Here is a 17,837-nt window from a genome sequence, read left to right as displayed (position 1 = left end):
ACTGTGTTATCTCCCTTTTAAACCTTTGCTCAATACATATAGTCAAATAGGACTGGACAACAAAGTGATTAACAATAATTCTATAAATAATACATTTAAAAGATTCGTTTAAATTTTCCACACATTTCTATCTAAAGTTATCACATAGTCGTTGTTTGATAATGACAATATCTGTGTTAAAAAACATTCCCGCTTGAAAATTTCTCTCCCATATATAACCCAAACCAATACTATATAATTCAGACTTTACATTAATAATCCATTTATCATTGTTAGTTAACATATTTTTATAACAAGCTTTAAGGACAATATTGTCAGTGTTAATTAAACGAGACCAATATTTAAATATTCGCAATTTTCGATGAATAGTTAAAGGATATCGCCCAGTTTCAAAATAAACCATAGACGTGTTCGTGTTTTGTCTGACTTCAAGGGTTCTTTTCAAAAAATAAAGATGCAATAATTCGATATCATGGGCACTATGGAAGCCCCATACTTCGGAAGCATAGTTAAAGATGCAAGAGACAAAGGTATCAAATACAGATAGCTTAGTGACCAGATTGAAATTGTTTACTTTACAGGTTTTCATGACAGAAAATAAGGCTTTTCTTCCCTGATCTGCTAAGGTTTTTTGTGTTAATAAAAATTTACCATTAAAATTTAAATTTATACCTAAGTAACTAAAATTGTTCACAATTTCAATATTGACACCATTATAACTCCATTTTTCAAATGCTTTTAATTTGCCGCCAGTTACTATCTCGTTTGAACGAATTAATTATCTCGTTTGAACGACTTAATTATCTCGTTGGAACTAATTAATTCAAACGAGATACTAACTCGTTGAAACGGATTAATTTTTTTTTTTTTTTTTTTTTGGCACTAATGGGCCTTCGTATGAAATATACATGCAAGTATAATTGAAATCTCACAGAGCTCGGCGGATTCAACGAAGTTCAGTTCACATTTACAGGTAAAGATAATTAAATATAAAATAATGTGATTTAATCTTTGATTATTCCATACGAAATATTTATATAAGAAGAATTTACAAAGAATTTACTTTAATGTGAGTTAATCTTTGATTATTTAATACGATGTATCTATCAGATGACATTAATTTGTGATTTTTTAAAGGGTGGAACCTAAAAGGACAATATTGGTATGGAAAGGTATCGCTGCCAATATTAAATGCTCTGCTACAATGTCTTTTTCATCCCATTTGTCCTTCACGCTTTCTACATAGCAGCTTTGCACAGCATCAACTTGCATATGCAAATTTAGGATATCACGTGACTTATTAACATATACGGAAACCTGGCACACTATAAGCCAGAACAAGGATATTCACGACACTATATACAGGAAATCAGTCTAGCACACAATAAGAAATTTACTCACCTTGTCACTTTGGATGGTATTTTACCATGATTACGGGGTGTGGGTGTGGGGGCTGTGCAATGTCAAAATACGAAATTCCAGGTATCATGTTACATATTAGTAAAAAGCACGTTCTGTTTGTAAATATGTAAATAGTTTTCTGGTACAATCGTATTTTCATAATTCAAATCCAATAAATATCACACTATTTAAGAGGTATTCAAGTAAAAATACTGGTCTAAATACGAAATTCCAGATACCATGTTACGTATCACTGATTGTTCGTTTCAAATATGCAAATAATTTTCTGGCACATTCATATTTGCTTAACTTTACAAAATAAGATTAAAGCTGAAGTGAAGGAAGGGTGGGTGGGGGATAAACTAAATTAAAATAAAGATATGGGGCTTAATCAAAAATTCTCTATGTCCATACTAAAAAATGTATAGTGATTCCTCTCTTTAAATATATTATTTATTTGTTGCGCACAATGCTTATATATTGTTATTTTTTAAATGGATCAAAGTTAATTAGGCTGTACTCAACTCTGTTTATAGAGAGACCGGAAAGAATGGGGGGAGGGGCGTTTAAAATATCATAATACGGGTATTAATACGAAATTCCAGTTATTGTGTTTTAAATTACTGTAAAGTATTTTTCTTTGGCTGTTTGAATCTATCAATTATTTCCTGGCACATTCATGATTACGCACGGTCGTCTAGATAGCTTTTTATGGTGTGTGGGGGGTTGGATGGCCGAATGGTTAGCACGTGCGTGCTGTATCATAAAGCCTGTCATTGAGTCAACTGGCGTGGTTTCGAATCCCCGGTCGTACGTGACAAGGAGTAGGGTCGCTTGTCCAACCTCGTGGGTTTTCTCCTGGCCCCCCGGTTTCCTCCCACTGCGAAAGACTCCTACGCGCAAGTGAATTATTGAAATAAAATTAAACCATATGTTAGTCCCGAAATTACCTAGTTTGTGTCTAGTGGACGTTAAACACCATTTCTCTCTTTTCTCTCTTATGGTGTGCCAGCTTGATTTACTGCTCTCGTGCGGTGAATATCCTTATATAGTATGCTGGTTTATAGTGTGCCGGGTTTCCGTAGATGTTAATAAGTCACGTGATATCCTACATTTACATACGCAAGTTGATGTTGTGCGAAAGCTGCTATGTAGAAAGCGTGAAGGGCAAATGGGATGTGGCAGAGCGTAAATGTAAAATGTAATGAGAGAAATGTAAAATGTAGACACGTCAAAAAAAGCATTTTCATACAAAATATTTGTCATTTAACACTAAACATTTGACGTTTTAATTTAACTCTTGCCTTAAAGGTATTTTGACTTTATCGTTATTGGTATTAGGACTTTGTACATTTTACTTTTTACATATAATCAATGGAAACGACATTGTCGCAGAGCATTTAATATTGGCAGTGATACCCTTCCATATATTGGTGCCAGTCATTATCACATATGTGATAGAGCTGGTTAAACACATTCCAAATATAATTTTAACACAGAGATCATTGCTACGATAGCTGAGTAATACAGGTTTCCGGAGTCGGAAGTGACGAACGCCAAAGGAAAACACGAGTCATCTCTCTATATAACTGACTGATGTGACGAGTGATAACGGATATACGGCCGAATTTCTGCTCACTAATAATTCCTTCGAAGACCAAAAGTTGATATATGGGACTGTAAGAGGATACCTGACAATTCAATAAAGTAATTGAATGTCATTAGATAAGAGAACACGAGAAAATAGAAATAGTCCGTACATTCCCTTGTTTATATTCATTCTATATCTTATAAAAACATGGTAATGCACGGACTTTTTCTGTTTTTCTTTCGTGTTCACTTATCAAGTGGCAGTCAATTCTTTTTATGAATTGTCAGATATCCTCTCACAATCTCATACAACAACTTTTGGTCTTCGAATGAATTATTAGTGAGCAGAAATTATCCTTTAAGACAGACGAAAATGTAATATGAATGTGTATAGAGTGATTTATATTCAATTTCTAAAAGAAAATTATTTCTAATCAATTATGTGAGTTGAAATGCGTGAACAAACCAAACAGAATGGCAGACGTTTAAGCCTGCTTAGTTTATTCTACACTTTTTGTTTAATTATTATTTTGTCATTTGTGAATCAGCCATTACTAACTACTTCCTATTTGTCTTATAGAATGCGTTATTCACTGTTCATTGCAATTGGCCACCGAAACCATAGACATACACGACTCGTGTACTGATTTTAAGATGTTCGTTATGTCTAAAATATTGGATATAAGGATCCCATATATGCACGGCAAGATAACAACGTCAATATTGGTTGAAATGGTCCAATTTGTGTTTTTAATTTCGAATTTGATTTTAAAAATATTTAGTTAGAGCTTTAGCTCCTTTATCACGATGCATTGGTAAGTTGAAATTATATTTAATAATCATTAAAGAATTATTTCGGCACCAAAAACGTATTTTAACATCATCATGTTGACGTTTAACATTAGTTGCAACCGTTCAACTAGTTTTTTTTACAGGTATTCTAAAACCATCCTGTGGCTTAATAATATCTACAATACATTAAAATACAACATATTCTATACAATTATTTCTTTTAGGAATGTTTCACTTTACCACGCTCTAATAGAGTAAGTAAATTGATACACTCTACCGCAACGGCGTTAATAATGTCAGCTAAATAACGTTTTATTATATACTTTTCAAAGATCACAGGGGGTGAACTAGAATAGGGTTGTTAGTGTAATAAACATGGAGGTGTACATATAGATGGTAATAAATGATTGGGAGTTAAAGGTAGCGCATCAGATGCACTATCACTATTTTTAGTAAGAGGTCTATTGTTTAGAAAAAGAACAGCTTCAGCCATGACAGTTAACAATATTTCGTCACTGTTCTTAAAATACAGATGTGACGTCATCCTTTGATGTTGGCGTACCATTATTTCAAATAATCGTACGGGCAATGTGCCAAGCGTAACTTGGTAAAATATTGAACTCGAGTGACGTATTTCATTGCAAAGCACGTGCAAGTGTCTGTATTTTAAGTTGTTTAATGGTCTCGAGCTTAAGTCATTGCCCTATGTTGTTACAATATATTACTTAATGTCTCGCTCTCGACCATTAAACAATACTTATATAACGGATTTCAAAATTTGCCGTGCCGACCGGATCATTGTCTTCAATATGCCACCCATGTGATTAGCTGCAGGAGGATTAATATGCCAAAAAATACTTTTCCGTGCACAAACATCAATAATTCTAGAGTGAATAGCTTCCTTAAGTTCCTTGTCAGCTTTAATAAAATTCGTACCGTTGTTACTTCTAATGGACGAACCACGAACACTAAGAAATCTACTCAATGCATTAATCATCGTGTTCATTAAACTATGAGTTATTTCAATGTGAACAACGCGTGTTGTTATGCAAGTAAAGAAAACCATAGCGTTTAACTGTACATTTAACTTGTTTTACTAATAAAGGTCATATAGTCCACACCAACAAAAGTAAATAAGGGTTTATCAGGGATTAATCCCTCTTTTGGTTAATTATCCATAAACTGTTTTTCAGTTTTTTTAGTTTTACCTATAATATATTTATTATAATGCAGAAGCTACCAGAGATTTCTATTACATCGCAAGTACAACAGAGGTAAATTCATTAAATGGTGGGATGAGAACCTCCGAACGACCATTCTTTAAGTCGTTTAAAGGAGCTAAATCGCTAACATTTGGGATCTTTACTCCAATTTCAAATCAGTTATGTTCGGCGAAATAAGCCAGCTGTCTCAAGCGAGTGCAAATTTCTAGCGTCTGGTTATTCCAGTCTACATACGCCGTTTGATTTGGTGCAATGTGTCTAGCCTCGTCCCTCGGGTCTCTTGATACAACTGGGGCTGAAGCACATTATGGTACACGATTTGTGTACCAATGGTAAAATGTTTATTTTGTCTTAAATATTGGATATCAAAAGCCCATCTTTTTCCGCTAAGATCACAACATGAATGGTGATTTAAATTGACAAATAAATCGTGTTTTCAATATTGAAGATTTTGGATGATATTGAGTTAGAGACTTAGCTACTTTAAATTACATTTTTGAGTACATCGATCAAACCTGATGCCAAAAGCTTCATTTTGGCACTGTGATTACAGCAAATTTGGGGCGAATCACATTTAAGAACGGTCTAAAGGGGGAACTTTTTCACATTTAAATGACATTTTGAGCACATTAATGAAACTTTGTTTAAATATTCTTTAGACCTTCCTGATCAAGAATCAGTAGTTCTCAAGTCTCCAATTCGGTGCAAAACACATTTAAGAACGGCCTAAAGAGGTTGCTATTTAGCACATTGAAAATTGATCTCAAGTACAACAGTTTAACTTTGTAGATAATTCTTTTGACCACCCCAAAGAAGGATCAGTAGTTCTTAAAGGAGCTAAATCGCTAATATTTGGGACCTAAAAATTGATAAAAAAAAAACCCGGGTAGCAACGCATATAATAAGGTAATATGAATGTATTGTTTCCGTTTTACTCTAATTTCAAATCAGTTATGTTCGGCGGAATATGCCAGAAGTCTCAATTGAATGGAAATTTCTAGCGTCTGGTTATTCCAGTCTACACCGATAGTATTTATTGCTCATGCTCTCCAGATAAGAATATGGCTTCACAGTTTGACATGACTTGTGTAATATGTCTAGCATTAGCGTGTACCAATAGTAAAATATTTATATTGGATATCAAAAGCCCATCTTTTCCCGGTAAGATAACAACATCAATGTTGATTTAAATTGACAAATAATTCGTGTTTTCAATGTCTAAGACATTATGGGTGATTAGATAAAGTGCTGGCAGTTCTCACTATAATAGTTAAAAACAAGATAATGTAAAGGGAATATGATGAAAATTTCAGTCAAATTGATCGAATCTGAACCAAGATTTTAGCGATCTAATTTTCGGCCTAGCCTCGATCATCATTACTAAAGTCGGTACGATAAAAAGCATAGTCTCGATTGTCCATTTCATGATTAAATCATGAATGAAAGTTGAACAGCAAATGGGATCCTAACCCAGTAAATATCACAGGCTAGCGTTGACAGCTAGAGATGATTGTGGTCTGGATAGGTTCATTAATGTCTAATTAATAATTTAGATAACATGTCAGGCCTAATGAAAGACCTGCAATAGGCATATTTAGCTCTTGCATAATGCATGTTTAAATGTTGATTTAAACCAACATGCAGAAAACATAATGGACAAGGGAATATACGGCATTTCGGAAATCCATTAACGGTGAAAAAAGGTTATCTCCCTTTCTGTCAAATATTTACGATAACAGTATTTCAGGAGAGTGGTGACTGCTGATGCTGTATGACGCCCAAGACCATGTGTGAGAACACAAGTCTAATATTTTTTTATTATCGTAAATGGGTTCCGAGGGTCATGCCAGGGTTGGTGAACGTGTGTTTGCCAAGAAATTATGGGCTGGGTGTCTAGAGTCTGATGAGCCAGGAGATATGTTTGACATTGGTTGACCAATATGGTTATGAAGTAATCGAGATCAGAATCTGGACCTGCCAGTAAGTAAGTCAGCCCCTTACTGAGTCACTGTGGCTCCCTGCACAGATGACACTTGCATGGGAAGCAGGAATACTAGTTGTACATGTACAGTGCACCCCCCCCACCCACAGCTCCTACCCCGCCCCGCGGAACCATGATGAATTGCGTATGCTCATCTTCATTATACGGGTTGGTGCAGAACAGTAAGACATTAAACTTCATTTTATTTCTTTTTTCTTCATTACAATTGATTGTCCCTCACTTTACAGTATTATCGTTGTGCTGCAGGTCTGACATCTATGCATGCTTGAGGGCGAGTTTTCGTGTTAGGGTTCTCTTAACAAGGAGCCCTCTCTCTGTGAGTGAGATGTTCAGTTAATACTGTGATGTTCCGGGCCGGATTAACCAATGGGCATGGGCTCCTGGCCGAAAGCCCACGGGTATATGTGGGTTCACTCAAACTAAACTTACATACCAGTGTTCACGGTTACTTGGTCCCCCAAAATAGGGTCGGTCAGTCTGAAAACATTTTTATTTAATATTTTTTTTTTCGTAGGGTTTGTATTATCTATTCCCTAGCATTTCTATCTTAATTACCGACTAAATTTCTTGAAATAATACCGAAATATTGGAAGTTGTCTTCAGACAATGATGCCAAGACCGAGTTAAAGAGTCTGAGAAATGATAAAAAAAAAGTTTAGGTCAGCGAACCGTAAACACAGATATTTTCATTTTGATCTTATAATATTGTATTTGTTGACATTTGGACTTTGTGAAATAATTACAGTAAAGGTTGTATATTGGATTCTGAAACATGCCAACATTTCTATAAATTCTATGAGTTTGGCCCAATGTCCACAATTAGGTAAATTCAGCCCAGGTGATGACTATAGTTTTGGTGAATTGCGATCCTATTCAAACTCTTCGGTCTTATTTTTGTATAATTACAGCAATAACCACAACTTTTATGATGTCAAAGAAACGTGTTTGTATCATCGGAGCAGGGGCCGCTGGGCTCGGGTCTTTAAGGTATTTTGTTGAAAATCCGGAGACTTTTGAAGTTATTGCCTATGAACAAGCCCCTTGCATTGGAGGAAACTGGGTTTATACCGATGGAACTGGTAGTGATAAATCGGGACAACCCATCCACAGCAGTCTATACAAATCGTTGAAGTGAGTAAAATTAATTGTAAACATAACCTGCGATGCAGGTATGCCGGAATTCTTCGGTACCCTTAAATGATGTACCTTCCATCAACAATTAGAATTTGTCAACAAAAATCTAGAAATGCCAGTTAATGTATCAAAGTCGGAATATTTTGTTGGTGTATTTTAATCAGATTCTTGCAGCTTGGTAGTTGACAATGAAAGGATAACGGGTCTTAAATACCATCTCATAATTCAATTATCTATACGCCATATCCACTGCTCCATTTGAAGACGGGATGAAGTCTGAACCTTAAAACTCATAGCAATATTATTTCCTTTCAACAATGTCATTTTAATATGACGAAACAACGCGTTTCGGAAACGTGGTTCATGTTATTTTAATTTATGATTGTAGGATTAATATCCCTAAAGAAATTATGGCCTATCCTGACTTTCCATTCGATTCAAATCTCTCAAGTTTTGTCGGCCATGAAGAGGTATTGAAATATTTGAACAGCTACACGGAACATTTTAATCTAAAACCAAGTATACAGGTATATACACGTATTTAATATATCATATCTATACATTCCATGGGGTTTTGCAAAGTTCTTGGGGCCTAAGGTCCGGATTAATTTGGGTTAATTGCTTATTTCAAGAATTCGCTTGTGCGCAGTGGTCTTTAGCAGTGGGAGGAAACAGAAGACCCGGAAAAACACAAGAGATGGAACAGGCGACCCTGCGTCACGTATAGCCAGCGGGAAATCGAAAGCACGACCCTTAACTCATGACAGACTTTATGATCTAAGGCACACGCGGTAAGCTATTCCGCTACCAATCCCATTAAATCAAGACTTGAGGAAATGGGATAATGCGCCTGAGAGTTCATGAATTACCCTAGGAAGAAACATATCGAGTGATGCTTTAGTCCAGTCATCAACACAGATAACTCACAAGTCATCACCCCATAAATCTCATCAATTATAAACATATCGAATGATACATAATTGCAGTCATCTCCATCTGGTGCACATGAATAAATATGTCGAATTGTACAGTATTCTAGTCATCCTAGTCGGGCACAAAAATTAATGAACCGAATACCGGGTTGCATAGTATTGGCAATCTTCTGTAAAAGGTAATTAAAGAATCAATCAAAGTCTGGAAATTCTGGAACACGTTCTTATGAAAAACAATACTGGCGGAAGAATTATTCCCAAAATAAACGTATATGGGCCCTGTTTCTCGAAATCTTGACTAAATCCAAATTTTAGTATAGATACTTCAATTTTGATTGGCTAAGCACTAAAATCAATCTAATATTATCCAATCAAATTACTCAAATTTGGATTTTATCTTAGTTAAAATTTCGTTAAACAGGACCCTGGTCATACATAATTACTGACATAAGCACCACGGATCCACTGTCTTATAGATTATCAATTTTGAATTATAGTTTAACATCAGAGTGATAATGGTGAAACCTAAGCATACCGGTCAAGGATTGTGGGGAACCAAATGGGATGTTGAAGTTCAACAGCTAAACAACCCTAGTACCACAACGAAGAGGGAGTTTGATGCCGTTATTGTCTGTAATGGGTGAGTCTTCAAGAAATGTCCTTTCAAAATTAGCTATCAACAGCTACAGAGGTGTCTTACAAATTTTGGGAAATTTTTTAAAAGATTCTAACGATATTTAGAAAATTTAAATGTATGCTCATCTTGTTTCATCGTCATACCAAACATCAAAGTCCGTTAATCGAAACCCAGTTGAATTGGCGCAGTCTTATATTAGTGTAAACATATTTTATTACTTTAAAGTAAACGGATCGGATAAACGTTAATAAAACTTACAAAGGAGAGGACTCCTTTGCTCGAAGGACCCCCCCCCCCCCACAATAATAAGAACAACAACGTCTCCTCCCCAACCATTCCTGTTTTCTAAACCCTCCTTTGTTCGATGAAGGCCGCCCCCGATAATAAGAACAACATATCCACCCCAATCATTCTTGTTTTCTAAATTTTCCTTTGTTCGAAGGAGCTCGTCCCTGATAGCAAGAACAACAACATCTGCACCCCAATTATTCTTGTTTACTAAACTTATTAATTTTCATTAACAACCTTCACAACTTCATATAAATAATTTGTTGGGGTTTTTTTATGTCAGGCAATATGCAGTACCAAAACTACCTGATGTTCCTGGCCTAAATATATTTCAAGGAACTACCATTCATGGGCATTCATACCGCGAACCCTCGATCTTTAAAGACAAGTATGTTCTTACAGTTGGCGCTTCGTTCTCCGGATGGGATATCACAATTGAAACTGCTTCTACTGCAAAACAAGTATATTTAAGCCACCGTGGGGAACAGAAAATGAAGGCTCTTCCAACCAATGTTACAATGGTAACCGGCATCAAATCATTCACCAAGAACAGCGTCATTCTTAATGATGATCGAGAACTAACCATTGATGCAATAATCTTTAATACGGGCTACAAGCATAGCTTTCCCTTTTTATCACCGAATTGTGGAGTTGAAGTCACTGAGGACAACACCGTACGACCCTTATATAAGCACACGTTAAACATCACCAATCCAACAATGTCATTCATATGCTTGATGGAATGGATGTTGCCATTTCCATGCATATCCATACAAGCTAGATTTATTAAAGCTGTCCTTGAAGAGAGACTAAAACTTCCCTCTGAAAAGGAGATGACAGGGAGTGAGCAGGAGGAAATGCACAAGCGAGAAGAGCGGAACTGGCCACCGAGATATCGACACAGGATGGAAGATCTGATGTTTGAGCTGTGTGACGATATGGCGCGTGATGCAGGCGTGCAACCACTCCCTGTCTTCCTTCGGAAAATCTTCGACTACCACTTCCCAAAGTTATACGAGGATATTAGAGAATGCAGAAAAATCAACTACAGAATAAAGGGATCTGATCAATTTGAAATTTTATAGATATTTAAACATAAATACAATATGCAAAACAATACTACGTGTAGTTTATAACTGTATGAATAATAACTAATAAAATCAACTTTATATTTATGAAATGAAATGCTGTTAAACGTCCTAACTTTTAGACCCAACCGGGATAATAAAGGCGGCTTTTCTCTTTTATAGGAAAACGCTAAATGTAGCATTAAAGATAGTTACGCACAGCAGTTTTGTATCAACTGCAGCTTGCAGTGAAAATCGTCGGATTTAGCCATACCCTGGAACTATCCTATAAACTGTTTAATACCCGAAAACAGTAAATATCAAAAACACAGAAAATCATGTTTGACAGAGTGACTCCCCTGGCGGGATAAAGCCTATAATCTTGAAGGATTTAATGACTAAATTAAATTTACACAATTAACAAAAGATGCATTCAGAATTGCAGCCCGTAGACAATAAACACAAAAATTGGACGTGGCTCTGCCCCTGGGGGTTGGAGATGGAACAATATAAATAGGTACAACCCTGTTATTGATATGATTGATATGCTGAATTTGAATAAAATCTGTTAATAATTGCAACCTGTAAAGTATTTACAGACAAAAAATTAATATAAAAAAGTGGGTGTGGCATCGACCCTGCAATGACATCGACATTTGATTATGTCTTGTGCTAGTAAATGTCTAATTTATAATTTATAAAACATTTAAGGCCCAAAGAAAGACCTGCAATAGACAGATTTAGCTCTTGAATAATGCCTCTTTAAGCTTATACGATTAAAACTATTATTATATTGTACATTTTCACCCGAAAAGGGTTCATTGAAATTTGCATATTTAAGTACTATAACTACTGTTCTGTTCTAGTGATAATCGACGAAATAATATAGTAATTAGAATTGTTGGGGATTAACCACTTTACGTAATGGTATTGGGGTAACTGGTAGGTTTGTTAATAAGTTAGTAACGTGTTTCGATAGATTTGGGAATCAAAGGTATATAAAGCCAAGTTTCTAAGAATAATAAATAATAATTGTTATTTTAATTCTAACATGATATCATAACTTATACATATTCAATAAAATTATTTTGTAATATTTACTGTATTTTTATTATTCATATTTTGAGTTACGTTTACTAACTATAAACTTTTTACAAATCTGACCAGTTGTTCTTGTATTTAGTTCCAGCCCCGCGTATAGAGACAGTAATATTACTATTACCGAATCTGCTCTAATCAAACAAGATTAATAGTTTCCGGTATAATTGGAATTGAAAGAAATCCGTCGAAATTTAAATACGTTATCAAAACAACATTGAACATTAAATGACAGAATGAAGGAATTAATAAAAAGAGAATGAAATAAATGCACGAATATATCCCCATCACACGTATTCGAATAGAATACTTGGATATTGAAGAAATCTAATCTCCAGGTTCATCCTCTAATGACCCCATTGCTTCCAACCAAATTGGGAGCCACGATGGCTAAGGAACGAACGAATAAATGCACGAATATATCCCCATCACACTTATCCGGCTGGAAAAATAGATGTTGAAAAAATCTAATCTCTAGGTTCATCCTTTTATGAACCCATTGCATCCAACAAAATTGGGAGCCACATTGGCTAAGTGTGTTAGACGCTGGCTCGCGTCTTCGAACCCTGCATTGGACGAGAAAGTTCATCGGAATTTTCCGGCATGGTTTCCCCTTGTCAGTGCACTGTAAAACATAAATGTAAAATTACAGTCAAAAGTATGTAATTTCTTTAACATAACGCGGTAAAAATACCACTGCATGTTTTTATACTATAAATTTACTGTATTAGTGAGGTAACATGGGATTACTGTAAATAATTGGTAAATTAACAATAAAAGTATAGTTTTACAAGTTAGAACTGTATTTTTATTACATGTAATCTGTATTGATATAACTATGTTGGTTAAAAGTACATGTATGTTGCACTTGAACTGTTTTTATCGGTAATTCTACAATTCAAACATGTTTACATACGGGATTTGTGTACAATTACAGGAAACGTGTAATTATACATTGCTTTAGAACTTTAACATTGATAGAGCTTTTAAGGCTTCATACTATAGTCCACTTATGAGAGTTTCACAGTGGCTAAGTGCGTAAGACGCTGACTCGCTAGCCTGGGGGTTGGGTGTTCGATCCTTGCATTGGCCGAGAAAGTTCCACCATGTCAGTGATGCAGGACAAAGGGCCGGACAAGGATAGCTGTCTAGTCGTTCGGATGTGACGAGAAACTGAGGTCCTGTGTATACGTTGGTGAGCACGTAAAAGATCCCTATTAAACTGTTAAAATTATATGCATATTTACAGTTATAAGTATATTTAAAATACAGTGTCCGATTTGTAATATCACATATATAGGTTGTTAGATTTACATTTAAAGGACAATATTGGTGCCAGTCATTATCACATATGTGATAGAGCTGGTTAAACACATTCCTAATATAATTTTAACACAGAGATCATTGCTACGATAGCTGAGTAATACAGGTTTCCTGAATCGTAAGTGACGAATGCCAAAGGAAAACACGAGTCATCTCTCTATATAACTGACTGATGTGACGAGTGATAACGGATATACGGGCGAATTTCTGCTCACTAATAATTCCTTCGAAGACCAAAAGTTGTTGTGCGAGATTGTGAGAGGATATCTGACAATTCATAAAAAGAATTGACTGCCACTAGATAAGTGAACACGAAAGAAAAACAGAAAATGTCCGTGCATTACCATGTTTTTATAAGGTATAGAATGAATATAAACAAGGGAATGTACGGACTATTTCTATTTTTCTCGTGTTCTCTTATCTAATGACATTCAATTACTTTATTGAATGGTCAGGTATCCTCTTACAGTCCCATATAACAACTTTTGGTCTTCGAAGGAATTATAAGTGAGCAGAAATCCGGCCGTGTATCTGTTATCACTCGTCGCATCAGTCAGTTATATAGAGAGATGACTCGTGTTTTCCTTTGGCGTTTGTCACTTCCAACTGGCACCAATATTGTCCTTTAAAACGATGTAAATGCATATGAATACAAAGCTTATGTAAGATTACATCAAACTTAATATAGAAATACAACCATATGTCAGTTTACATTATGTGAGCTGTATATTAACAGAATTGCCATTTGAATTATTATTTTTACAGCAAATTGTAAATTAACTTTCAAATAGTGGCCACATCGGTTGTTCCCTCTTTGGCCACATGTAAGACTAAAGATTACATCAATCTTAATGTAAAAATACAACCATACATGTATGTCAGTTTACATAATGTGAGCTAAATATTAACAGAAATGCCATTTGAAATAGTATTTTTACAACAAACTGTAAATTTACTGTCAAATAGTGTTCAAAACGGGTATTCCCCTTCGACCACATATTGAATTTTGTGCAAAATATTTACTGTTATATCAGTCAGATTAGTCTATTTTAGAGAAATAGGTTATTCAAAATCTGAATACAACGAACTGGCTAATAAAGACAGGCATATGCCATACATAGGGTTGTCTGGGACATTTTGCTTCGTTTCATGCCTCCTACTCTTTCCATTGTAAGGAGAACAGTAGGACGTTAAACCTCATTTCATTTATTTTATTTCCATTGTCGAATGATGTTTTGCATGCTCAGCTGAAAGGTCAGCAAACCTTTATGTGTTCGCCAGGATCTAACCTAGGACTACCTAGCCGAGTGGGGACAAACACTATCAAAGTATATTTCAAGTAAATATACACTTCAAATTGCATTTTCACCATAAAATGACTGGCAGAAAACTGACAGTAAAATCACTGTATTTTAACACTGACTTGTAATTTAAATGTAGCCCTAAATGGCAGATTTAGATTTATAAACACCCATGTAAATTTACAGTGAGTGTAAAATAACTTTGAGGTAAATTTACAATCACAGTGTAAATTCACAGTGCGTGTTATATAACTTTGAGGTAAATTTACAACCACAGTGTAAATTTACAGTGAACGTAAATTTACCTCACTTTCTATTTACAAGAACAAGTTATTTAAAACTCACGGTAAATTTACATGCTGTTTGTAAATCTAAATCTACCACTTAGGTGTAAATTTACTAGTCAGTGTTAAAATACAGTCAATTTACTGGTAACTTTCTGCCAGTCAATTTATGGTAAAAATACACAAATATTATTTACAGTGTGGTGCAGGACGGAGAGCCTGACAAGGACAGCTGTCTAGTCATTCAGATGGGACGAAAAACTCCGGAACGGAAAGTCGCAGAATGCTTAATAAAGATAGGGTTCATCCTTCCCACCAAATTTGAAAGAAATGTTAAAATCTATAGCCATAAGTATTTGGCTATTTGAAATGAATTCGTCGAAAACTACAGCCTCTACAGACAGGGTAACAACATAATATGCCACTGAAATGTAAGGTTATAAATATACAATATAACATTTCATTTTTTAATTTAGTAGTTATTAACTGATGGATTCTGTTTTATCATCATTTTATTTTAAGCGATTTACATGTAGGTCCATCCAGGTCTCTAAAGACAGCAATTTCTGAATATTCATGATTTATATTTCTTTGCTGTCACTTTATAATCAGTAGGGTTTGATGTTGTTATATATATAAGTCATGAGAAGTGAGTCTGAACTCTATCGGTTATGCTGGATCTACAAATAGGACACAGAGAAAGAGTTTTAGCACAATTGAAACAACATACAAGATGACCACATGGTATAAACGTAATGGCCACCTCACTATCCATACAGATCTTGCACAAATACTGATCATCACTAAAATTACTGTCTTTAGAACTGACTTTCATGGAAACTTTTTCCTCCTTTAGAGCACCAAAATCTTCATTCCTGGTTTCAAATTCATTTTCCCCTTGTTCCATTAAAAACGATAACATTTCTTCGGATGATGCAAACGCCGGTTCATTATTCAGATTTCGTTCCCGACAGGCAGCCTCTATCTGCTGTGGTGTGAAACCCATATCTAGAACAGCCAGAATCAACGGGGATTCTCCCGAGCACGTTTCTGCTGGTACGGGTGCTAAAGAAGTAGATGCACCATGGTTCATTTGAACATGACCTGTTTCTGTTTGGGAGGTGGAAGTTTCTGTACGCAGTGTAGTTCTAGTGTTCTGTCTTTGTGCAGATTGTGAATCACCAAAAATATCTTTTCCTAAACACATCTGAAGGTATTGACAATCTGGAGACCACTTGGCGTGTTCAATCCACGGATCGTCCTCATTTTCCCAAAACTTAAGAATACATCTACAAGCAAAACATTGCACCATATCCCCATTGCTGAGATAATAAAAACCAGCACGTGCTAAAGATTCTGGGCTTTGTCGACTGTTCGGCCAGTTTACAAAGCTATTTAGTCTATTTTCTTCCTTTGTAAAATCTATATACTTGGTTATTCCAGTTGGTTTGGGGCGATATCTCTCAACAAAATCAGCCTTATGCTGAACAAACAGGCAGTGAGGAAACTTCACGTTATGTTCTGTCCAGGGATCATCCGTACACTTCCAGTTCTTTAACACACCATCACAAAAAGCACACCGAACTTCATCTGCGCTCCCTGAATAGTAAAACCCAGCTCGCGCTAAATCCAGAGGCAGCGGCCGTCTCAAGGGCCATCTTCTGAAAGTCTCAAGTCTGTTCACCTCCGTTTGAAGCTGTTCACTTCTGTAAACTGCGGCCATTCTTCTCTGACAGCCCCGGTTATATTTAAGATTGAATGTGGGTAAAAGGCAAGTTTCCTGAAATAAATGTCGATAACAATGATATAATTCATTTCTCACACGATATTGATGTAACTAGTATTATACAAAGACTCACACGAATGACTAACAGTCATTTTTTGTCTTGTGACTTTGCGTTCATGTTGGATTCAATTTACTGAACATGACCTAGGTTTGTATTGCATTTGCAGATAATGATTTTACGTTTTTACCTTTATATAATTATTCTGTTGCAATACATTCCCGCCTTACGAATATTCTTATCACTGATAAACTGGTTATCTATACTAGAGTATTTTGGGCATTTTATATAAATAGAACTTGCGTGCATTCTGGCCTTCGGCCATCCTGCTTTTTATAATTTATGGCGGCTGTTACATTTCTCGATTTAAAAAGCTGATATTGGTTGACGCTTGTGCAATTTTAAATTTGAAAATAGCTAACTGAACAACGTGGACAAATAAAATGAAGATGACGTGGTAGATTTGGTTGTTTAATTAGGACTACTAAAACAAAATATTAGCGGGGTTTATTTCAGCAGGCAGATTCATGTTAGTTTTGTCATACAATCGATAAACAACGCTGCTAATTTATTATATATTAATATATCTATATTGACGATACAATAACTTATATAGTTTTACATATTATAAATATTCTACATGTATACTTACCGTACACATTGTGAGTTTTACTTTTAAGAACACCCTCGAGCCACCTTAACATCATAAATGATCGTGACTTTGCAAATACCTCCATTTTATAATTTGGTTGAATACGGAATAACCGTGTCACGAGTCATCGCTATTTATAGAGGGTTCCGAGAATGTTTTAGTAACATTTCCCACAATTCCCCGCGCGCGACCATCCCATAGGCTGCTTGCTGTACTTGATTGCGAGCGGAAAATTTTACCGGCATGTAATTTTTATAAAATCGCTTTTGGTTTATTCTAGATTGATTTGACATTTGTGTTCAACCTTATATCCTTTCAACTTATTCTCG

At 35.4% G+C, this 17,837-nt stretch overlaps 2 protein-coding genes across 3 annotated transcripts; one reads left to right on the top strand and one right to left on the bottom strand.

Moving 5' to 3' along the window:
- Positions 1–933: 933 nt before the first annotated feature.
- On the top strand, positions 934–11,084 carry LOC126814258 (uncharacterized). The gene is made up of 5 exons (XM_050539298.1): positions 934–973; positions 7,917–8,139; positions 8,531–8,669; positions 9,572–9,714; positions 10,283–11,084. The coding sequence occupies exons 2-5, from the start codon at positions 7,934–7,936 to the stop codon at positions 11,082–11,084; spliced, it is 1,290 nt and encodes a 429-aa protein (XP_050395255.1). The 5' UTR covers positions 934–973; positions 7,917–7,933.
- On the bottom strand, positions 11,061–17,667 carry LOC126814259 (baculoviral IAP repeat-containing protein 3). 2 transcript variants are annotated; one of them, XM_050539300.1, is made up of 2 exons: positions 17,509–17,667; positions 11,061–16,852 (listed from the first exon to the last, which is right to left on the bottom strand). In XM_050539300.1, exons 1-2 carry the CDS (start codon positions 17,515–17,517, stop codon positions 15,713–15,715), a joined length of 1,149 nt encoding a protein of 382 aa, XP_050395257.1. In that variant the 5' UTR covers positions 17,518–17,667; the 3' UTR covers positions 11,061–15,712. The 2 variants fall into 2 exon arrangements, with proteins under 2 accessions (XP_050395257.1, XP_050395258.1); XM_050539301.1 differs by lacking the exon at positions 17,509–17,667 and adding an exon at positions 17,047–17,127.
- Positions 17,668–17,837: the final 170 nt, after the last annotated feature.

The sequence above is a fragment of the Patella vulgata genome, chromosome 3 (assembly GCF_932274485.2).
Source record: "Patella vulgata chromosome 3, xgPatVulg1.2, whole genome shotgun sequence".
Taxonomy (NCBI): Eukaryota; Metazoa; Mollusca; class Gastropoda; family Patellidae; genus Patella; species Patella vulgata.
Note: the sequence above shows the minus strand (reverse complement) of the source record. Positions and strands in the feature narration are given on the sequence as shown.

Excerpts from the sequence above, each read along its gene's own strand:
- LOC126814258 (XM_050539298.1), top strand. The coding sequence starts at position 7,934 with ATGATGTCAAAGAAACGTGTTTGTATCATCGGAGCAGGGGCCGCTGGG. Across the intron at positions 8,670-9,571 it reads ATCTAAAACCAAGTATACAG|TTTAACATCAGAGTGATAAT; the intron begins GTATATACACGT and ends TTTGAATTATAG. Across the intron at positions 9,715-10,282 it reads GCCGTTATTGTCTGTAATGG|GCAATATGCAGTACCAAAAC; the intron begins GTGAGTCTTCAA and ends TTTTTATGTCAG.